This window comes from Lingula anatina, chromosome 2 (genome assembly GCF_051362555.1).
Source record: "Lingula anatina isolate TDL-2025a chromosome 2, LinAna3.0, whole genome shotgun sequence".
Classification (NCBI taxonomy): Eukaryota; Metazoa; Brachiopoda; class Lingulata; order Lingulida; family Lingulidae; genus Lingula; species Lingula anatina.
Window position 1 is genome coordinate 12,206,802 of NC_141768.1, and position 24,611 is coordinate 12,231,412.

Genomic DNA, 24,611 nt, shown 5'->3' on the forward strand with positions numbered 1-24,611 from the left:
ATTAAAACGTCTTTTTTTTTTTAGAGAAAACCCGATATTGCAGACATGAGAGATCAATGGTCATTAAATATCATTGTCTCTTACTTGGCCAGAATTGTAAATTTATTGACGTGTCACGGATGAGTAAAACTTGTATATAATCTTTTTATAACTATCGTTATCTCACGACCTGCGCTTTGAATGATGGGATAATTGCACTTATTTTTCGCTCACACGCTCGCCTTCACTTTGTGCGTTCATCCTGTTCGAAGCGCAAGTCGAGGGATAAGTTCGTTACGACTACTCGTCGTCCACTGCATGCAACATACAAGGGCAAATTGTATCCGCGACTCGATATAATTACGCTCTTGTGTGTCACATATGGTGGACGATTCGTGTTGTTCTTTTAAAAGCTGTTACTTACAACCTGGAGGCTATACACAAATAACTGACTACCTAACACTTGGACTAAATAATGACATCAATGCTTTATTTTCTAGTTTTCTTTGTAACAGGACGTTGCACCCGCAAAAAATCCAAAACAACCTTGACGTTAATAATATGAATACTATTTTAATTAATAAAAACAAAACGGGAAAATTGTACACTTTTTCACCAACAGTTAGAAGCACGTGTTTCGACACAGTTCACTTGCTGTCTTCAGACACGGCTCACACGGTGTCAGGCAGAGTAAAATATCAAATAATTTCTACAGGTCCAATATTTGTTTTATATACATCCTGGGTTATGGTGTGAAGAATATATAAATCAATACAACTTCCATATCACTGGATACACGCCCTGTGTATGGTGTCCCAGTGAAACATTACAGCACACATGCAGTAAGTAGGTGGCTTTACAACTTTATATGGGCAATTTTTACAGTTATACATGTACAGTTGAGTGACCTGTATCTTCTTATGACTGTTACACAGGCCATTTGTACACACGAAATGACCCAACCCAGCTTATTTGCTGTCCTTTACAATTACTATGTCCATATTCTCTTTGAATTCAATCATCTCTTACTTGGTCAGAATTGTAAAAACTGATTGACCTGACATGGATGATCAAAACATGTATAAAATCTATTTATAATTACTTATGGATTGTAAAGCTGTCTTTGTGAAAAGGGTATTCTACTGGCCTTATCAGATGTTTACTCTTAACAATGTTTGTGCTGTGATACCAGAATAAAAAAGGAACAAAAACGGAAGGGGGAAAAAGCAATGCTAATTGTAATACCTGCATGGATAAAAAAAAAAAAATTCAAAGTGCAATTGGGAAAAAATAAAGAAATTAAGTGCAACTTACCAATAATAATAAATAAATAAATAAATAGATAAATAAATAAATAAATAAAACAGGAATTGGCACAATATTACAAATTCCCTTTAGTTAGAAAGACTTCCATGTTTGTAGGTATTTCCATGCAAGTGTGAGATGAACATTGCATGCTTGGATACATTATGACCTTCTCCCAGGGGTCTATTTCATTTTTCGGTCTTTTTATAAATGTGGCCTCTCTATATGAAGTCAAGAATGGTAATAGCCTGGTTAAAACCCAATACTTATCAGAAGTAATGTATTTGACTCTCCCGCCAGATTCCAACTACTGGTACAGCAATGCCATGTTTCAAGTCAAGTCAGGTCCCACTCATCTCAGTTACGGTACATGAAGTTACTTGCCTCATCAGATATTATCCTGGAATGAGCTGCAATGAGCAATAATCCAAATTTACAGGAAACATGGCCCTATATTACCTGGACAGAATTACTACAGTGCCATACATGAAAGGTCCAAGATAAAATTGCTGTATCAAGTAATCTCTCTGACTGAAAAGTAGGCCTAAATAACTGAAAAAGATGCTATACAGGGTACAAAACATGTCATGCCATCCAGTTAACCTTATAATACTTTGTCTGTAGCCAAACTGTAGTTCATTAGCTTTGAAAGACATGGAAAAGGTTGTGTCCATCCCACACTACATCACTGATTTAACCATAATTTACATATGTGGGGTAAAAATACATTAACATATACATTGTATTATTATTCACATGGGATAGAGAGGGCTGCAATTTTAATCCTGAGTTGAAATATTTCAATATGTAATACATTGTACACTTTCTCAATACATGACTTAGATTTGTAGTCTGAACACAGCGTACTGCTAAATAGCATGGATGTTGCTTAACAAGTTTGTCAATATTTCATAAATTTGTAAACACAAACAACATTCACATTTATTGTTAGCTCCAGAGAATAGTAAGGATACTCATGCCATCTGTTGTTACTGTATTACTATTATTCTGCAATCTTTGCCTTATTCTTTGCCTGGACATTAGATCATATGTATACAACAGGCACGTCCTTCAAAGCCATTTCCACACAGCAATGCTTCCTAAATTTCTGCTTGTGTGAGGTTAAATTCAAATTCAAACAATATTGTGCATTCTTAAGAACACTGTGATGTTAGCAGACTATTGATAGACTCTAAGTGTTGTACTATATTTATCACTCCTATTCTAGCGAGTTCACTTCCTTGAAATTGCTGCAGAGAATTTCTGTCCACATTGATTTTACCAACAATTATCACAGTGCTGAGAAACACTGCTGAAAGGAGTACATGTACTTGTGGTGCCTACATTGTGAACATCGCTATGTATACAGCACTGCAGACACCAAAAAATATTATTAAAGGCAACCTCACACATGGGTCTTCCTTGTAACTATTCCTAATAGAATTAGTTTTGGGAGTTCATTAATACACCTACATAAACATCACTTTTAAAATATAAGCTAATATCAATCAATTCTGCTGACAAGAATATGTACATATTATCAAAAACTAAATAGAACTTCGTACATCTGACATCTACATTAATATCAGATTTTTGGCTGGCTTGCTAGGATTGACTGTTGATGTTTCCTGTTATATTTACAAGTTTGCGGATCCCACTGAACATAGTTGATTGATCCATGGCTAAACATTGGCTAATTCCCAAATAAAAACAATGGCAGAAAGACAAAGTGCCGTGTATAAGCGACCAGATTCATTTATAGAAAATCAGCAGTGCAGTCATGAGTGCAGTATATTTTCTAGAATACAATAGTGGGGTTCTTGTTTGTCTGCTTCTCCATCAGGAACATAAAATCTTGAATCCACTGTTGGGGTAAAAATACATTTCTCCATTTGAAAAAAAAACTGCTCTCTTTTACATAAACCACATATCACCAACAAAGGGAATATCCATTTAAAAATGTATTTTGAACAGGTTTATATTTCACATTATCTTACACAGTAACATATTAGGAAGAAGTTTGATCTAAGTGCTATCATAACAAGCCCTGTTGGCTGTCCTCCTCTTCTGTCAACTTGCTGGGAGGCTGATGGTGTTTCTTTGTGTAAGCCAACAATGTGGAAGTGGAGGTCTGCCGAGAGACACCTAGAAAACAAGACAAGAAATCAATAAGGATTCCACCATGACCTGCAAATTGTGGTAGATGTGACAGTGCAGAATGTGTGTAAAATGATTGTGTTTGGGCTGGTTGTGAACATTGTGTCTGGGTGTGACAGTAACAAAATAATGAGCACATTATATGGGTGGTATCAATAGTATGAATGGCTCCATGATTCATGTAACATTCTTTATGTCAATACTCACAAACATACACAGAAACAACATTGCTGTCATTATGTCATATCTAGTATTGTATGATAATAAATGAATGGACACACCCACACTCATTATAAGCACATCCTTTCACTTTTCCTTATCCATTCATATACAACTGGCAAATGTTGACGAAAGACTGTTTAATGTCAAGTAAACTATCTTTTTAGAATGGACATGCTGGCATGATGCAAACATTTAGCCCTATGGTTACTACAAGGATCTGGGATTTATTGTAACAGACAGTAAACAAATGTCTACTATTTTTTTTAAACTTTAAAACTGCCAATGAGAGCCATGCAAGGTGTTTAAAGATTCTAACTCACATCCAGCTACTGATGCAAAGTTAAATTGATAAACACTCTTCGATTACACAAAGCCCCCCTCCCTTTCCCACACATAGGGCATTCAAACAATTCTACATCTGCTCAAATCATGTTCAACCTAGGTACTCAAACCTAAACTTTTTTTACATGTGATTTTAAAAATCTATGACATATTTTAAAAGTATTTTGTTTTTCAAAGACATTTCTCTTAGACATCATTCAATGGTCTAGTTATTAAGTCAATAAACACGCCAAAAAATTAGAAAACAATGAATTATTTTCAAATTCTATCAACAAAGGTTTATATTTGCTCAGTAAGGTGATGTCGTTATTAGTCTCATGCAAAAAATAAGTATTTTTCTGTGAGGTTAAAATCAGTGTAAGTAATAAAGAAATAAGTTATATGGGAATGGTATTGAATATGCACAGTACCATTATAATTACCTTGGTTAGAGCAGGTTTTTTAAAAACAATATATTTTACATGCAAAAATATGAAAAAACTATGTTTTAAATGTGAAGGCCAATTCAATGCGCTGAAACATGTGAGTGTTTATGCTGGTTGACCAAAGCAACTTACTATACTACAAGTGAGTGACCACTGCAAAAGGCAGCATGTACTTACGGTACTCATTTAGCCCTGCTGGAGAGTCCTGGGGCAATATTAGCAGAACAAATGAGTTAATGGATTGCACATTGATTAGACAAGAGCTGGCTGAATTGGATTCAAGCGCTCACAAAAATTTATCCCTTTCCAAGAAAAACTAATTATATGCCATTTCTTCGTGTGAAGTTAATTAGATTATGACCCATCTGACCCGTATGTAACTTTTATATATATCTCTCTCTATGTCCCACGAAACAAGTCATCAAGGTTCTAAAACTACTCCTTGTACCATTGGAGCACATGTCACTACCACAGTTATTGTACATAAAATTAAAGCACACCTCTAATGTTGGGAGTCAATTCTTTCAGTTGTACATCAGTGCAAAATGTACAGAGCATCTAACAGCTTTTACTGAGAACTGCACTGTAGGTAGGTAACAACTGCTTTTTTTTTTTTTTGCTTACATAGCAAAACATGCAAATGTATTGCCAAATACAAACCTACAAACTGCATAGCTAATCAAACATTCAAGACCTCAAAACTGATAAAGGTAAGGCATTTATTTTTATAACCAATCTTGAAAAGGAGCAACAGGATATATGGTAGTGGTGTTTTACTCAGTTGAAACAAACATGTTAAGAGATATATAAGTATATTGCTCCGTGATGTTTTACCAGTATGTGTCCAAGACAAATGAAAGTATGAGATAAAAACACCTTTGTCAGCTTTAATAGCATATGAAAGCTTGTGGCTAAATTAGATCTATGAACTAAGACATACTACCGGAAGCGTTAGCCTTTAGAAATATTTTTTCATCAATGTAAGTGTCATAGTTTCCTTACATTCACTTGTATTGAACCTATAACAAAAAAATTATATTTAACAAAGTTTGTATGCGGAATTATCTAAGGTCTGCCAGTGCCCATGATAAATGTAAACTTTTTTGGTAAGTAAATGAGATTGCTGTCACAATCCTGTCAACAGTCACAGAAATCTTACCTTTTTGGAGAGGCTTTATTTGTATCTCATCACCAGTGTTTTGATTACTTGGGGAGTCGCTCTCGTCCCTACTGTTTTTGTGTGTGTTTGCTGATAAATCTGAGGATGAATTTTGACGAGAATTCCTACCATCTACAGAGGGTTTCTTCTCTCCATCTGTTAAAAATTATTATTATTATTATTATTATTATTATTATTATTATAGATGTAACACAGTAAAAAGGTACAATTTCAATAATTCAAACATTTTTTGGCAATTTGTAATATTTCATGAACATGTAGTATATATAAGTGTATTGATGTATATGTATTAATTCCATTGGTGCTTATCTTTATTAGGACACTGATACACTGAATGAAACAGGATATCTCACTTTTCACAGATTCCTCTTTCCATCTTCTCAAATTTTCAGCTAGTGGTTGCTCCCAACTTCTCTTCAATTCATATTTTACTGAAAAATGAAAGACATGAAATATTCTTTTAAGTTGGCAAAAAGCTTACAGAATAGAGTACAAAATCATTCAGACTCTGCAAAGTCTTAGAGATCAGTATTTGGCAAAATACAAATCCATCTGTCTGTCAATGATACACACAAACCTAATATACCAGAGGCTTAGTTCTTAAATGCAAAATTCTTACTTTGGAGGAACATAAAATTAAGAACCTTTGAAAATATTCCCAAAAGGAGGAGTAAAAAAAAAATGTAAGAGAATCATGCGTGCAATAATAAAATATACATAAATTTATGAAAACAGTTTGGATACAGATGGCACAAAGAGCCACTGAAAAAATATTAGTTGAGTATGTTGCTTTTATTGTACAAGTTTTTCATGGCAAGAACTAAGAATAGCATTGTGTTATTGTGGTAGGTGCACTGGCATATACATTAATGTTCTCAAGAGTTTGGAAGATTGAATGTAGCAGTTGGGCTTCAAATGTCAGGTTTGTAAAGTGGATGGGGTAGATGTGGGTGTGGTGTGGCATGCAGATGTGGGTGGGTGTGGCACACAGATATGGGTGTGGTGTGGCATGCAGATGTAGGTGTGGTGTAGCATGCAGATGTAGGTGTGGTGTAGCATGCAGATGTGGGTGGGTGTGGCACACAGATATGGGTGTGGTGTGGCATGCAGATGTAGGTGTGGTGTAGCATGCAGATGTGGGTGGGTGTGGCACACAGATGTGGGTGTGGTGTAGCATGCAGATGTGAGTGCATGTCACACATGAATAAATCAGCTAGGGTAGATTGCAAATGTTGTTGCACTGAGTGTCAATGGAAGGACAGTTGGAATAATGTGATAGGTATAGATGTTAATAGATAGGGAATGGTTGTAGATAGAGGCAGGCAGTTTGCATACAGAGTCTGATGGGTGTGAGTAGTATGTAAAGTGTAAGCCACTGAAATGATATCTTTAGTGAAATTTGGAGCTGGCAGTTGCTGGCATTTACAGCTGAGTTGGTCTGGCATGCAGAGGTGAGTAAGGGAGTCATTTACAGCTGGGTTAGTCTGGCTTGCTGAGGTGGGTATAATAAGCATACAGAGGTAGTGTGGCTGGCATGCAGAGGTGGGTATAAGTGGTACTTAGAGCTAAGTGTAACTAGTGAGAAATGGTGGATATGAATGACATGCAAAGTTTGTGTCAATCAAACAAAAGGGTGAATTGCATGCAGAGGTGGGTGTTAGAGGCATGCCCCCACCTGTGCCAGAAAGTGAAAGACTCCTCCTTGTACTGCCTATACTGGGAGGCCTCTCACCACTACGTGATCCTCCACTTATAGATGATCCACGCCGACTCTTCTTATCTTCCTCTTCTGATATTGAGTTTTTAGGGCTCTGGCCTGTCATTTGCTTGGTAACTACCTTCTCAAGCATGTCTCCCATCACAGTGAAGCTAGGGTCAACAATGATGTTAATAAAACCTGAAAAATAGTTGACACAAATATGACTTGAAATACACATAGCAAACACAACTTCCATATATCACATATTATATTATATTATATTATATTATATTATATTATATTATATTATATTATATTATATTATATTATATATACACACCACAAAATAAGTAAATGAATACCATAGGTCCTTATCAGTTTCATGTTAGAAATAAACACACACTAACCTATTTGTGATTCTGCTACTAATGTGTTTTCCCTGTCGCATAGTGGTGAACATGGAAGGCCAAGTTGCTTCTCCCTGTCTCCCTGTACAGGAATATGTCCAGTTAGTAACATAAAACATCATTTAGTATCTTATTACATTATTTAGGTTTAAAGTACAAGGGTGTCCCAGTATAAATGTAACCCAAGAAGGTGAACACCATTTGTTTTGTGTTTGCATACTATATACAACCCATAAATTTCTGAAAACTAGAGAAGTCAGATTATCTACAACTGCAAACAATATGGCGGCAAAGATTTTATCATTTGTAGACTGTGCTCCAAATGAGCTCTGTTCTGCTGAAGGCACATTTGAATTCTATGGGCAAAGTTGTTGATGACTTCTTTTGGCACAGCTCCAATTTCTTGATCGAGTGATTACTGCTCTGGGCTGGTGTGGTGGTGGTTGTTGATATTGCATGAAACAGTATCAAACAGTTGGCCAGGACAAAATGGTGTAAGAACTATGCCACTCAGGCAATACTAATACAGTAACTTTCAAATCTCAAATACTAATCAAATGTGTTCACCTGTACAGCTGGTCAAGCACGTTCATTTACCTGTTGGAAGAACTCCTCTAACAGGAGCATTGTCCACCTGTGGTGCAAGGTCCAGTCTTTGGCTGGGTGGCTTATGTCGGCACAGTGCAGCAGTAGAGATAGGGCTTTTGGCTTGTCAATGCTGGAAATTACAGCAGTATTATCATGCTGTTGTATAAATGAACCCACATCAGTGTTATCAAATTGTGAAGATCATTATGTGATGAACAACGGAAAAATGACAAAAATACAAAATGAACCTGTGGTTGAAATTGCCATGTGTAGAATATGCAATGAATAGTGGAATAATAACAAATAATAAAATGAACGGGCAGTCAAAATTGTGTAGACTATGCATAAATTATTGATGCTGTCAGATTTGGTTCGTTGTCAATTCATGAAAAAGTTAAGCTTTGTCCTATTCATTTACAAATTATGATATCATCCTTCTTTATGATCTCTCCTACATCAAATCAACGGGCATTTTGGCATACACAGCACTGCATAATTCTTTGTTAAAATGAAAATGGTACCCACTTTTCAGGCATACTGAGTAAATTCTTCATATTTTTGATCTGCTGAAAATGGAATGACATATCAGTGGCCAGCACCATATCTATCACTAACGACCTGAAGTACCTGAAAAAGTAGACAAATAATTTATAGAAAATCTCCAGCACAGACAACCTTATATCACCCTATGTTTCAAAGAACACTGGAAACTCACCATGATGCTGATACTGAAAATGACAGGGGCATGCTGATAGCAGCTGTACGGGTGAATTTTCAGTATCCTCTAAATCTAAGGGAGTCTGGTGTTCAGTTAAAATAATATAAAGATATATTTAGCTGAAAAATATATAAAATATATGGTATTGGGAATAAAATGCTTGAAAAGCACCATTGTATAAAAATGTAAAAGCTGTATGAATAAAAATGTTTAAGATTTTGTATTAAAAAGGATGTTGGAGTATCTGAACATTTCTATATACTGCAAGTAACCAGATAGCAGAAAGTAGGCAATTATCCTTAATATGATATAGACCACTTTACTTCTCATTAGAGACCAGTCAACAACCTGACTATCATAGACCAGAAATAGATGGAGTGACAACTGACGTCATCGCACAGTAAGATAACACCAGTCAGCTTATTATGCCTAAGTTCTACAACCCAAGTTTAGCAATCTGGTTGATTAATGTAAAGTTGGTTCTGCAGGACTCAGGGAAGTCCAGCTATGAGCTAACCTAAGTCCACAGTGGCTTATTTTCTGTAAAATCAAATGGTACAACATATTCTTGGTGATGTGTGAGATGCATTAAGAAGGTACGATCAGCTGTATGTGCTTGCTCATTAAAGAGTCAGCTGGTGCAGCCATCATTCAATTTCACTTGAACAGACAAGTTAAATGGTTTCTGTTGAAGACTATTTGAAAGACATCCAAAGATTATCTGACTCACCTAAAGTCCTCTTTGGATAAATTGGACAGTACATTATTCTCTTCCTGCTTCAGCAGTCTAAATGCAGAACTCACATGATGATTCTCTAAAACTGCTCTATCATTATATAACATTGCATAATCAGACCTGAAACATAAAGACAAGACATAATTATACATCTTACAATCCACAATAACCATTGACACATACTGTAAGTAAACGGTATGGAAACTTATGATCAAAATATTCCAACCAAACCCAATTTTTACTTTTATTTCTTTCATTTTGGTATTTGCATTTTAAACCAGTGTCATGTGAGTGTAGCATATGCAAGTCATTTGATATCTTCTGGGATTCATTCGTTTCAAGACAGAAATGGACACTGTTGTATCAATACCATGGATAAAGTTCTTGAACCATGATCAATATTATGTGCACATGAACACAATCATTTTGATGGATGTGGCCAATTTAAAGAATCATGGGCTTTGAAATTGTTTTTGCTATTTCCTTATTACCTTTGCTGTATCAAAAAATATGTATGTTAACAAAAGCAATCCTAATACAATAACTTATATTTTTGTGCCTGTTGAAAAGTAATTCAAAATTATGACAACCTTTCTCTTCACGTATAAGAGCTGGCAGACACACTGGCAATTAATAATCAAAATCTATATGACATGAACCATTAATGTACCATTTATACTGGAAAATATGTAGAACTGGGAACATTTGTCATTCACTTTTATCTAATAGCATAAAGAGGTTTTAAAGCATTCCTCCACATAAGCTGCTTTAATCTTATTCCAAACCTGATCATTTCCCTCCAAGGAAATGATGACCTGCTCTAGAGGTCTCCATGGGATCAACTATTCAATCAAAAAAAATATTGGATATTATTATGAACAAAAAAAGCGGAGCACAGTTGAAAAAAATTAATTTCAGTCACCCCAGGGATTGTCATTGTGCATGTTTTGTACAGTGATACGTTAAGCAATGTGCTCTTAACATAATATTGGTCATGAAATGTCATTATTGTTTAGAATTATTAGCTTGATATAAAATAGCTCAGAGGTGAAGGAGGAAATCACATTTTATCCCTCCTTTACTGATTTATTAAGTGACCATAAAACAATTTCCATATCCACTTTGAAAAGATGTAAACCACATACAGACAAAAGTTAATATGTAAAAACTATCATAATGATCATCATAGTTAAATGCAATTTTTGTGCTTTAAGGATATTGACATGGCAGTGGATTAAAATTTCTATATGTGACTGGTTAAAAGAGTTAAACAAACGAAACATCAAATGGCAACATGAAAACTGATTAGATTTGTGCTTATTGTACAACATAAATACTGCATATGATACTCACATGTCATTTTTTCATGTGTTTTTTTTTCAGGATATGCATTATACAAATGATACAGATTGAATCAATATCAACTTTGTTCAGGCTGTTCACTCAACAAAAGTACTAGTAGCAACAGAGACACTGCACATACTTGAAACTTCCCCAGCTTGAATTCAGGCATTTCTAAGTTTTCTCTTTCTAAGAAATAGCTGATGACTGGAAAAGTGAGTTATGTGCACAAAACTGTAGTTGACAATTGTCCTAATTTGACAAAGTGCAGTGCTGAGCACAGTGGCCATGTTGGCATTATGGTAAATGGAGTAGCAACGGGCTGTATTTATCTTGATCACAGAACATGAAAACTAGATTACACTGTCTATTACCAGAGTCCTAAGAGAATACCACTAGACTGGTATTTTGTATCCCAAAGTCCGCACTGTAAGCAGTCAATACTAACAGAGTTAGCAGAGCATGAAGCTGACACTTGTCCATTCTTAGAACATGGCGCCTGACACAATGTGTGGATTTTTTGTACTAATCATTCTTCACTTCTTTTTATTTTCTCTAAATTCTCTTGGGTCTTAAAGGGAAAATTGGAAAAAGAGCTGTAAACCTGTTCCATTGGTGCACTTTTCTCTTGGAATTAAGTTTCATCATCCCTCTCCTGAAATCCATCTAATCTGTGTATTACAAGGACTAATGAGCCATTGGTAGACACTGTCAAAAATAACTAATGCCAGTCATAATGTTCAATTCCTTGGACTTCGGTTATCAAGTTTCATGATAATTAAGTTGAAGGCAAAATGTAACAAAGTGCTTAAAAGGAATAAAAAGGACAAACTGTCAAATCATTTCAAATTGTTGCTATGCCCGAGTTCAGCAGACTGACATTCAAAGGAACTTTATGGTCAGACAAAGTGGCCAAATGACCAAAGAGTACCTCTCATAAATTCTGGTGCATGAATAAGTAACCAAAAGGGACAGCAGAAAATTTAATTTGTTAAAGGTTAAAATAGAGTTAAATCAAGCAAACAGGGACAATGCCAAACCAGTTAATTATAAAGGCTAACTCAATATTTCAGCCCCTTAGAGAAAAGTTTATTGTTCTAGGTTTTCACTTAATAGTTATCAGAATACCAAACAGTTCTGTCTGGCAAATCAAGTTTTTTGAAAAGTTTTTTCAATCCTGACTCTATAACCAGTTTTATAGAACTAGTTTCACAGACATAAACCTAGTCTTTTTTTCATAACTAAATAAAAACATACACCAAGCAAATGTAACATCTCTTTTTGTTTCAATTTACATAGCTGTTTCACAGGTGATAATTTAAGAAGAATATGGAGGCAATTGGGGGTATGTCATTATCTAGACCAAACTTGAAGGCGAGACAACATTACCCCATTTAAAGTTAAAGATTGTGCGTTTGTTGCTTACTTACCCAGTCATAACATGGAAGTTGTTTGTTGTTCCTGTGTGTTCAAAGTCATGAATACATGCTGCTATAATTGTTGCCAAGATGTCCAAATCTGTTAACCAGTCCTTTAAAAAAATCCACATAAAAGAATTAAAATCAAATTTATTACAGTTTGTTAAACCAATGACCACTTTCTTGATCCTTGATTAGAAAGACCCCTAAAAACATACAGGTATGTGCTTTCAAGAATTTTTACAACACCATATCATTCCTGATCTATATTATTTGTTACATTTTTATTGTTTTTATACAGTAAAATAATACTAGTAATTAAAACTTCCAGAAAAAATTGCCTTTTTAACTCTTATTATCCATGTGAAAGCTAATTCCAATGACAATTTTAGCTCAATGGCAACAAACAAAGTACACCCATTTATATATCTGCATGACTCGGCCAAAAGGGAATTCTTAAATGTATAGGAAATAAAGACAGGAACAGTTCGATACATTTAAGTAATACTATTAGCTCTGTGGGTTTATTCCTTGCACAGCAGGCAAGACTGTAATAGAATTACCATTGAAAGTGAAAAAATCAAATGTCACTTTTCCTATTTTGTCTTCCTGTCATCTTCAGTGTACTCAATAGATATGACACAGTTATATCAAATTTACAAAAATAAATAAATAAATAAACTAACACAAGGATATTCTATATCCTTGGCAATTTAAAGTGGATGAGAGCCATAGCTTAACTTTATGTGTGGACCAATTTTTAAAACTAATCATCCATCATTTATTTTCTTTTAAAGTCTATCAGTGCTATCTAAAATGAAACATTTTCAGCAAATACTTAGTACATCATACAATATCTTCTACTTACAAAATAATTCTATATTAGTAATGTTAATTACAAATCATGTCCCAGAAATCAAATTTATACCAGCTGAAATATGCTTCATTGTCCAATTCTCATTCTAATTCTGTGTGCGTGAGAGTGTGTGCCAGTACCATTCAGTTATATACAGTTATATAAAGCCCATGTAAACTCAAAATCTGGACATTAATAATTTGTAAACTTGACTTACTACAAGTCTACTTTGACTCATAATATGGTGGACAGTCTGTGCAACATCTGCTGCATGTGTTAGGTTGTGGTACGGGTTGTGATTTTTGCTGTAACCCTGCTCCATTGTGTGAAGAAAATTCTCCAAGTAGGTTATGTTGATCTGGAACAAATGAAATCACCATACAATTGGTTTATGGTTATTGGATAAAAGTTAATCATATTTCAAGGCTTGGTCTTTAATTTGGTTGTACTGTTAAGTAATAAAATATGTCAGTAACTGACTTTGTATCAATTTTTCAATATCTATATACATGTCTAATATTTATGACAGATATGTAAGCATATTGAAACCTTAACCACATTAACAAAGCTTGACTTCTCTGTGGTTATTTTGCGGTATAATGTGCACATCTTATATTGTACATGTACTAGGGAAATCTACAGAACCCACAGATACAATGAAGGCTGAACAGGATAAGAAAACTCTAATCTCAACTAAATACTGTTTGTGTTATTAGCCTCAAAATACCTCTTTGCAGACTAAAAACAATTAGATTTCAGCAATAATGGGGAGCAGAGGAAAATATATTGCTTCTATAATGGCATCCAATGTTATATGTACATTTGCCATATGTTGTACTACAATGATATTGGCGGATGGCTCTTAAATTCCCTACACTCATACTTCTCTTTTAGATATAAAATATTCTAATTCTACACATGGCATTGTACATAATTTTTTTAAGTCTTCTTACAGTAAAATGCTTAACCAAGTAATCTCAGAAAAATATGATTGAGTATTTGTCTCAAAATTTCACCCACAATGACAAGAGGCTTCCACTTACCTTAAATTTGGCAATGAGATCATAACGCTGCAATAAGTCATAGGCAACATACTTGAGAGCATGGCCCTCACTGATGTCATTTACTGCAAACACATCAAATGACCATTCATTGATATTCTGAAATAAAAAAAAATTCAACAACTTATGATGTATCAACTACAAAAATTGCTACATCAAAATCAAATGATTCTTGTTTAGGCTGTCTACAGGCTGTTTAACAAATCTAACTCCAAGCACATACTTTATGACCAAAAAAAAAAACATAATTTATGGAAAAAAATATTACCACAGCAGGAGTTCAATACCAAAGGCTGTAAATAGGAAATAAGAACACATTAAACTGGAAATAATGATAATTCCCAAAGATAAAATGCCCATGAATATCTCCTTCTCCCTTTTTATGCTTCATATTCTAGTGTACCTTCAGCATCGTTGACACGGTTGGTGGAACTTGCATCCCCAGGGAAGCAGACATCCGCCGATAGATTCTAGAAAAATTACATAAAACACAGATTATACCTTATACAAAATAATTTTTTCTTATTAATTGACCTAGTATTACATAGTCCTATCAGTCAACTTTCACATTAAGTACAGTGCATCCCAAAGGACTGCTAATAGACATCATTTACTAGAAGATTTAAGTAGTTTTAGTCAGAGCCCATTATTCAAGACTCCAACCAACACATGGGATATACTTTAAAATGAAATTAATGTTTGAAAACGCAATCCAATTTATTACCAACTCACTTTTTTCTGTCATAAAGAAGGAAAATTTTAACTAACTTGTCTACCATGATGCCTGCGCGAATTGCATGAGCCACTGTGCGGAATTTGGGTTTCTCTTCTCGAAGTTTGCGTCCCGAACTGCTCATAGAGCGAGTAAAGGTAAGAGCTAGCCAATCCCGCACCTCGCTAGGGACAGCATCGGGTTCCACCTCGCTGAGTTCATCATCCTCATCACATAAACGCCTAAAAACAATTCAACATAATATCAATGTAACTAAGGGGAACACTAATAATTTGCTGATAAAATCATATCACCGTTTTCTTTGTATCAGTATACCTGGAAATATTGATATATATGCAAATATCAAGTCTGTAAATGTTGAGTAAATGACAATCAAAATACAATCATCTGCCGGCACCTAGAATACAATTGTTTTCTATTAATGCTATGGTATAAAATTAGAATTTTTTCAAATAAAAATTTCAAAGAGCTTTCAGCTGACAGAAATATCTTTTAAACATGCATGATCTACACAGTACAAGTGTGAGGTATACAACAGGTTAAATAATATTTTCTCTATACCAGATATAATCAATATGTTTTCAAATAATGCCTATACATATAATACCTCATGTTTTGAAACATCTTCCTTTGTGCCCTCTTCATACTTCACGACCTCTGTCTATAGCTACATCTACACATGTTGAAGTCTATTGTAAGTAACACACAGAAACATACTGACTGACATGAAACCTACTTGCATTTCACAACATCTGAATAATCTTTACCAAACAGTCCTCACAAAACATTTCTGAGAAATATCACAAATCAAATAATTCCATTCTTTAAATTAATGTATCACAACTGAACAGTGTATTCTATTTCAAAATCCAAGGCCCTATCACTTATCATGCTTGAGCTCAAAGCAATCAAGATCTGTTCTAAACAAATATAATTTTCTTTAAACAGCCATAAGTATACACCTAAAACATGGTACCATGTCAAAATACAATCTTCATATAGACAAGAGAATTTATGCCATCCCAAGTCCTGTACTGTATGTATATATGGGAGATATATAGAACTGCCAAAACTGTACTATTTAAATATACACATAATTATATGTGTACATAAAGCTTCTAATCAAAAGGTCTGAAAAAAATGGGGAATTTTGTACATTTGAAAATGTGAGGAAAATCTGTAAATCAGGGAATCAGTTGAGTAACAGCCAAAGCATTGAAGCCTCAGCCAAAAAAACTAATATTTCCCCAGGAACACAATACAAATAATATTCCTGGAAGGTTAACAAAAATCATGTCCTGGCAAACAAATGGCAACTAATAAGAGGAAAGGGAGGTGCATTGTAGGTTCTAAGTATGATATCCAAAGGGAATTGTTTACCAGCCAGGGGTTCCATGCCAGCAAGCAGAAATGGATGCAAATAGAATGAAAGTTCTACACATATATGAAATCATGTAATTTGCCCAGTGCGTTATTGACAGACCATTACCTGATGGGGCGGCAATACATGAAATCCTATTAAAATTAGAATGCATGGCAGCCTTTCTATCTGCTTTCAAATGCTAATTTGCCATGAGAAAATGATAACTTCATAATCCAGTCAGGCCATTGCCCAGAGAAAGAGGAGTCAAATAAATGCACATTCATATGGCAGAACTGCACCAATACAACTGATTTTTGATAGCAGGCTAAATGCATTCAATTCTGTAATGGTCACAATAAACCCAAGGTAATAATAGTAGAGGTCACCTAAAGAAAACAGTAAGAGGCAAAACAACCCAATAGATTTCAATTATGAAGAAAAGAAAAAGAAGAAAAAATGGCGTGTGAAATGTGGGAGGTGCAGAAAAACCAATGTGATAAAAAGATATAAATATTGCTTTAAGACAATGTCAGAAATCCTTACCCAAATATTTTGAAAACTGAGATTTATCTTTTGTATTTTGTTTTCTAAGAGAAACAATATGACCACACAGAAATTCCTATAAAATTTCAATTAAAGAGAAAGAGAAAGTCAATCTGCAAGTTTTTGCAAATAACCAGAAGCTAGGCAGTTTTTAAAAAAATCACTATCATAGAAAGAAGTGGCTTCACTACATAATAAACAACCAGCTAAAACTGAAAAATGTACAGATAACCTATCTCAGTTGAAGTATTAGGAAAACATGTGAACAGTGTCTAACTGCACAGGTACTTCTAATTAAAAGGCTCACATTCCAAGAAGCTTGAAGGGAAAGAAATTCTCCACATATAAGCTATTGATAGACTCATTGTTAGAGATAAAAATAATATTACAAGAGTAAAATCAGGTAAAATGATGAATGAAAAGATACAGGGAATAATCTGAGCATTCAAAATTTATCAGCATTTTACACCCACAGGTAACCCCAGCAAGTTACACTGCCATCTCTCAGTTTTCTCAAATATATGAACACTTCTGAGTACAGCACAGGAGATTAGGTTACTTCATTGCCTTCACATGTGTGTACAGTATGATCCAACATTAACTCGCCCTATGATAATATACATCCACACATTTGCTGGAAATATTAATAATTCTATTAAATAGATGGCTTAAGAAGTACTCAACAATGGTGGTTGACGCAGTTGTGAATGGATCTGCATCACTGATGATTCACTTGCAATAAACAGCTCTTCTTGCAAATGTATTATAAACACTAACTTTGGTCCTGAATTATATGTTAGAATCCTTTTAGTCATATCTATTAGGTCATTTCTAGCTCTATTAACAAGTGGTATCCTTCCCCTACACATTTAGACTGGTAAACTATGAGATACATCGCTTGACAGAAATTAGCAATGACTCTACACTTCTTGTTTAGATGTAAGCTATATGATGATTTAAGGAACCAGTTCATGACAGTAGCCTTCGAAAAAAATGGAACTACAGTAACTTTCAAAATTATGTTGGTCCAAAGAGACTGATTTTTTTCTTTCTTATTTTTCACAACCAAAAACTACATATAGACTTTTGACTTCCTTTAATTAAGCTGTATTTCTCTCTCCACATTATATTATAGTACTGTATATAGTTTTGCAATCCTTAATTACTTAGGCTTGGTTCCTGTATAGGTGTGGGACTTGAAATAAACTATTCATTCATTCAATAACAGCAAAGATTTGTTTTCAATCAGTTTCCGAAACACAAGTTATAATTATCTGCATTTTTGTTACACTAACTCATGAAACAATACACGTCTGGGAATCTTTTCAATACAACACTTTTTATCATTAAATTGGAAGATTGTATCTCATTTTATTACAAAAATGATCAGGCTTTGCTGCTGTCTATCTCGCAAGCAAATAGCATCATGCAAGAAGGCAATCCCACTTTCGATTGGGGTTTCTAACTAATAGCTTGAGTAGCTTGGTAACCTTTCTTGAAATAAACCAAATAAATAGGCTTATTTTATCCACCCTGTACTTCCAACCATGTTTCAATAGTTTTCTAATAATGACAGCAAGTATATAGTAGTTCATGTATCACTGGTTCATCATATACTTTATGTCATTTTTATTGTGCAACTGTCTAGATCTTTGCATATTACTTGTACAATAAGGATGATTTTCTGTAGTAAGTAGCCTGAAGGATGTGAAGTAATTTTATATTACACTGAATCAGATTGATTTCTCTATCCATAACTCTCAGAATCTAGGACCCAAAATATTCCCTCCTAGTCAGAATTTATTCCTCTCAGGATGTCAACTTGCACAAGGAACTTAAAATGTTCCTAGAACAGCTGTGACTATAATTAATATGCAATAGTACTCAATCAAAAGCTCATATATCATGGTATTCACAAATGACAGTTTCACAAAAAGGAATAATTTTAAAGATTTTTCAAAATTATGTTTATATAGTTGTTTCAACCTAAAGCCCAAATATGTACTTCCATCTGGAACAAATTGTTTGATAATAAAAGTACCAACTGCAATATGTCCAAATAATAATAAGAAGAAGAATAAATAATAATAATAAGAATAATTGAATTACTACAAAAATCACCTCATAATACAGATAAAAATAGTTGAAAAATGATATCAAATGTAAAAAATACAACAATACTTTTCTGATTTTTTCTCTTCATCCTTGTCAGCCATCTTGACAATGCAGGCTGTTGGCATTCCTGTTGGTTCAGCTTCTGGGTTTGACAAACTCATTGGACATCAACGTGGCTTCACCTTCCCTATCAGCCACAGCACTGTAGAAAGATCTCCTTTACAGGTCTAGCAGATGACCCTGAGAGTGACAAACAACAGTAACCCCTCGGTCTAAACTCTCATCCCTTTTTGCTAAAGTAATTTGTGTACAAATCCGGAATCTTTTTCACAAGAGTATTTCAAAGTCCACATAATATACCCAATCCTTCTCAAGAGTGATCATTCCCGTCTCCAGAGTTTTAGTACTGATGTACAATTCATCCTCCTCCTGTTTTACATGAACAAGCAAATATTTCTTGCTTTTCTTCTGTTGTGGTGACGTCTCTGAGTGGTTATACTACATCTCTACATTCAAATCATTAATCTTTTATCATCACACACTAGATCTCTGATCAGATAAAGTCAAATGCAACTCATATCATCAATTGACTGTATATGTCATATGGATACCTTTTTTCTTTCTCCATAGCCATAGGCTGGACATGACAGTGACAAAATGAAACAAATAGGAAATGGTAAATACAAAATAAACAAAAAGAAATAAATCCACTTCCGCAAGGAGATTTTTTTCTGTTAAGTCTCAGTGATCCTCTGGTGCACTTACATCCATCTCTTTGCCCAGAAAGTTTAGCAACAAATGCCATTAACATACATGGCTAGAGAGGTGGGTTTGGGTAAAATGAAGAATATGCAAATATAATTAGCATGGAGAAAGTTTGGCACTTAAATCAATGGATGAGAAGTCAATTTGACAACATTGTCAAAGATCGAGAAACTGTCACCAATGTCATATCCACCTATCCACCAATTTGAATATCAACTCTTAGACTATATAAAATATCATCTCTCGGGAAGAATTTCCATGAACAGTATTCAGCCGACATGCATATACACAATGATCTGCTTTCTTTTAAGTCGCTTATATGGCAGAAGTCATCTCTTTTAAATGGATAGCTTCTTTGAAGTGGTCCAACCTTTTCAGTCTGGTAATAGGAGCTGTTATAGAATAAAGGTCAAAATCTTTAAACTATAACACCAGTACTAGTATGTATATATATATATATATCCCACAGAGATTGATACATAAGAAATACAGGAGTTAAAGGTTCAGCATTTTTCATCGAGACCTGATGATTATACCTCTAGTAAATTATTGTGGGATACATATAGTCCTCTTGTATGCAGTTGATATGTGTAGCAAATGTATATCTGTATCCAATCCATATTCCGTAAACTACAGTCTCTGCGTAAATAGTGTTGTTTTTCCAACTGACTGAATACCAATACAGTTTAGTTTAGAAGCTATAACTTTACAATGTTAAAACAATTGAACTATTGTGGGTGCTGATTTTTATTTTTGTAATCAGCTTTTAATGATAGCCTAAAAACTCTTTTTGGCCTAAAAAACTGTTTCCATAAGAGGTGCTGTCACCCTTCACCTGTATGACGCTTAAATACAGCCTTGCATTTCTAATTGGTGTAGCAATCTTCCAGTCACTTTCCCTTGAGCCCTGTTCATGAAGCCACATATACAAAAATTATTCTATGCTGCTGCAGCCACAGTGCACGTACTGCATTCCATTGGGAATGTCCAACTCCAAGCACAGCAAGGATATTGCTTCCTTGTCAATGAACAGAATTTGTGATGATTTGACTTGGCCAGCTCGTCTTCTCCTCTGATCCTAATATCTCTAATGTTAACTATATAATTTCATTTGGTGAAGGAAGAAGTCAGTCCCCGCTGGCTTGACTGATGTGCCAGCTGGACACAGGAGACAAAATATGACGGATGAAAATTCACGTTACAGTTGGGTTGCCAACGGTATCATACATATTACTTATCAGTGGATGAAATGAGACATTAAAAACCAATTAACTATCTATCAGTTTTTAAGCCACCTAAGTCAGACATTATCTGCTTCTTGAAGCATTTGATGGTACAATATATAATATCTGAGGAACGGAGGAAGCCTGGTGCATCATGTATATGCAGCAAATGGCAAGTGAGGTAACCGACAGTAGACTTCATTATTGATAACCACATTAATACTACACAGCAGCTGCTGCAGTTGAAATGAAAAAAAAATCATCAAATGAGAGGGAATGAAAAGAAAGAGGTGTTTTAGAGTCCTTTCACTTTAAGATCACACAGTGGTTAATGCGTGATGTGTGCCAGTTTTACATAATAAAACACTCATAAAAATTATTCCAAAAAGAATCCCACATAAACAAACTGGGAAGATGTTATTTGGAAAGCGAAAATAAGCAGAGTTTCTATGCTGTTGTCTTCATAATCTTATGGATGGATGATTTTATAAATGTGATTCACAAATCTTTTGGATGGAGTAAAATATGTTGTAGTTAAAACATATTTAACCTTATGTACACTGTTAGCTGCAGTGCTTATGAATGTTGGCAAATGTTAAAAATTGTTTCATACAAACAATGCCCACGTACACATAATAAAAGCTACCTCTCACTAGCAAACTTACAAATGAGCCAGGCAATCAGAAACCAAAAATCAAATTTACTATCTTCCCTGCACTACTCAAACACAAATTCCATTATACAACTTGACAGCGCCTTGGAGTGAAGTCAATAACGAGGCCATATTACACCGTACTGAGTTGCTAAAACAAATGTACGGAAACAAGCTAAGCAATTGAGCTGCTGCTTTGTACAACAAAATAATGACAAATGTTTCAATATATTCCTTTCACCATTATTACTAGATTTTTTTCAAGAGAGACACATAATAGCCCACTTATTCATTATCCTTTAAAATAACCTTTTTAATGAAACCACTCATATTTGATAAAAACACTTTTAAAAAAGCTCAAGATTGACATTTTACCTTGATTAAAAACACAGGATGAATGATTCAGTACAGTAACTAAACATGGAGAAAACACAAATAGTCAAAGCCATTATTTATGAAATACATGCAGAAAAAATAAACCCTAGTTGTGCCACTATCCTTCATGACGTAAACAACTCCTACTGGGGGATATTTTAATGGTTCGGGTTCATTTATCAATAATTCACATCTGTCATAATGTCATCATAAAGTCAAAAGTTGTGAACATTTTGTATTCTTAAATTACACAATCTCTATAGCCTCTATGATATGATAGAACCTTGTAGGGTCTCTCCACCTGACTGGTAAATGACTGCATAAAGAAAACTCAATTACTTCTAATGGCATACAGAAGACCAGACATGAACAGGTCTGAGAAGGTAAAATAAGATATCTGAACCTATAATTTCTGTGTCTAAAAATCTCATATTACTATTTAATGATCAGATTAAATAAACAATTTGTTTATGCTTTACAAAACTAAGATGAAGTTCAGTATATTTTTTTGAAAATATTAAACAGTTTGTTAGTGATCTGACAGCAAATGATTAATGTCCAAAAAAAAGTTTATTCAACTAAATTGTCATTATTTTTCAATCTTTTTAATGTCATTCTGTGCAACTATGTCATAAATCACATCAGTGACATGAAAATTCTTAGGATTTTAAGCATATAAATTAGACTTTTTCCTCAAAGCTGACCATTACTTTATTCTCATCCTGATAGCATTTCATACATTTTACACCATCTATGCCACATGTAATTATATATAAATGCAATATCTCCTGAAAGTTGAGCTGAAATTTGAAAAAAAAATTAAGTTTACTATTTGAATAAAACACACAGAAAGAAGTCAAATGAATAATATTATGTATAAGATAATCATAAAATGTGAAATAACCATTTTGATGAAAAAATATTTTTTATTATTGCTAAACTAGTATGTGTCTTATACATATTAATAAAAGCTGTTATGAAAAATCTTTACACATTAAAGGGATAATAACTCTTCGTATGACATCTATATTTCACAATAAAAACATTGTGAACAACTCATAAAAATATAATATATATTATTCTGATATCTGAGCTTCTCTTTAGACCATCTCTTAAGAGATTATAACAAAAAAAAAACAAAACAAACTTTTTAGAAAAAAAAAAAAAACAGGGACTAACTTTGAATGTAAAAATGGATTCATTAACCATTTGTAAGTACGGGAAAATTGTTGCTTACTCCAGAAAAATTCATTTTTTGGCCAAAACGAAGAGTTATTATTCCTTTAAAAGGAAATACAATAACTGTTAACTCATAGTTATCTAAATGCTTTGGCAACCCATGCAAGGCTCTGTACAAGATGCTAAAGAGAGATATGTTAGTTGTCCCAATGATTGTGACAGCAGAATGCATCAGATGTTCCAGTAAATAATTCCAAATACCATAACATATTCCAGACAGTGATGGTGCTGTCACACTATAGTGCTATCACACAGTAATATTAGATCACCAGCATTAAATAAGTAAAAAATCTTTTCAAATAGGGGTATTATGAAGACAATGCTATAATCTGGTTAATAAAGGTATCGTGAGAGTGCAACTGCAGTTGAGTGAGCAAAAAGGTCTAACCTCCAGGTGTAGATTGTTAATATCTTTGAATAAGTAATCTGCTAAAACAGGAAATCATAATTAATGTGAAAATAGAAAAAGGAATTCTTATCAAAGAGGAAAACACAAGCAAAGAGAATCCAGCCCAAGAACTGCAGTCCGTTACCTCTCCCCTGTGAGGGCCTCGATGTAAACTTGTCCAGGTGCTGCCCTACCTGGGGGAGCCTCTGCTCTGCCCATCTGGGACCTATTGGCAAGGAAGACACATATATTAGTAAGCGAAGCCAACTGGGGTTTATTTCTCATTTGGTCTTTTACAACCCAAAGGTAACCAACACCATGGTCAAGTTATCACATTTAAGTATAATGGTTACATGTATAAAGCCCCAACTTGGTATATTTGTTATAGTAAGGATAACAAAAGAAGAAAGATGCACATATGTATCTGGTATTTATGCACATATAACAAATATAAACTGTAAACAATGCCGTTAAGAAGATGCATCATCACCACCACTGAAAAAAAGACTTGGAAACTATCATTTTAATATTGAAGCGGTTCATGCAATTATGCCATTCATAATTAATTGTCAAATGCATGGCATGAAACTGCATGGTGGCAAACATATCAAACACTGCATAATTCAGTACAGTTGTGAATTAAACAACAAATTTAAATAGAACATTTCAAGGAATCGAACACTATGGAAATGTTACTGACTCAGTATAACACTGTATTGTATTCATCATCATCTCATGCAGGAGAATTCACATTCCATATGCAGCAATTATGTCATGTCAG

The 24,611-nt window shown here is 34.2% G+C and overlaps 1 protein-coding gene across 11 annotated transcripts in view; it reads right to left on the reverse strand.

The window, feature by feature from the left end:
* Nucleotides 1-448: 448 nt before the first annotated feature.
* LOC106164360 (dual specificity calcium/calmodulin-dependent 3',5'-cyclic nucleotide phosphodiesterase 1A) overlaps nucleotides 449-24,611 on the reverse strand; it is a 113,878-nt gene continuing 89,715 nt past the window's right edge. For 6 of the 11 annotated variants that reach the window (XM_087003783.1, XM_013542248.3, XM_087003787.1 and 3 more), the window contains 14 exons: nucleotides 23,976-24,056; nucleotides 15,203-15,388; nucleotides 14,838-14,904; nucleotides 14,417-14,533; nucleotides 13,591-13,731; nucleotides 12,530-12,630; nucleotides 9,753-9,878; nucleotides 8,830-8,931; nucleotides 8,314-8,434; nucleotides 7,717-7,798; nucleotides 7,286-7,507; nucleotides 5,964-6,041; nucleotides 5,590-5,745; nucleotides 449-3,429 (listed from right to left, as the gene is read on the reverse strand). In XM_087003783.1, the coding sequence (XP_086859909.1) occupies nucleotides 3,320-3,429; nucleotides 5,590-5,745; nucleotides 5,964-6,041; nucleotides 7,286-7,507; nucleotides 7,717-7,798; nucleotides 8,314-8,434; nucleotides 8,830-8,931; nucleotides 9,753-9,878; nucleotides 12,530-12,630; nucleotides 13,591-13,731; nucleotides 14,417-14,533; nucleotides 14,838-14,904; nucleotides 15,203-15,388; nucleotides 23,976-24,056 (1,690 nt within the window). In that variant the 3' untranslated portion in view covers nucleotides 449-3,319. Of the gene's footprint in view, nucleotides 3,430-4,562; nucleotides 4,636-5,589; nucleotides 5,746-5,963; nucleotides 6,042-7,285; nucleotides 7,508-7,716; nucleotides 7,799-8,313; nucleotides 8,435-8,829; nucleotides 8,932-9,752; nucleotides 9,879-12,529; nucleotides 12,631-13,590; nucleotides 13,732-14,416; nucleotides 14,534-14,837; nucleotides 14,905-15,202; nucleotides 15,389-23,975; nucleotides 24,057-24,611 lie in introns of all 11 variants that reach the window. The other 5 variants (XM_013542250.3, XM_013542249.3, XR_015332758.1 and 2 more) reach the window with 4 other exon arrangements.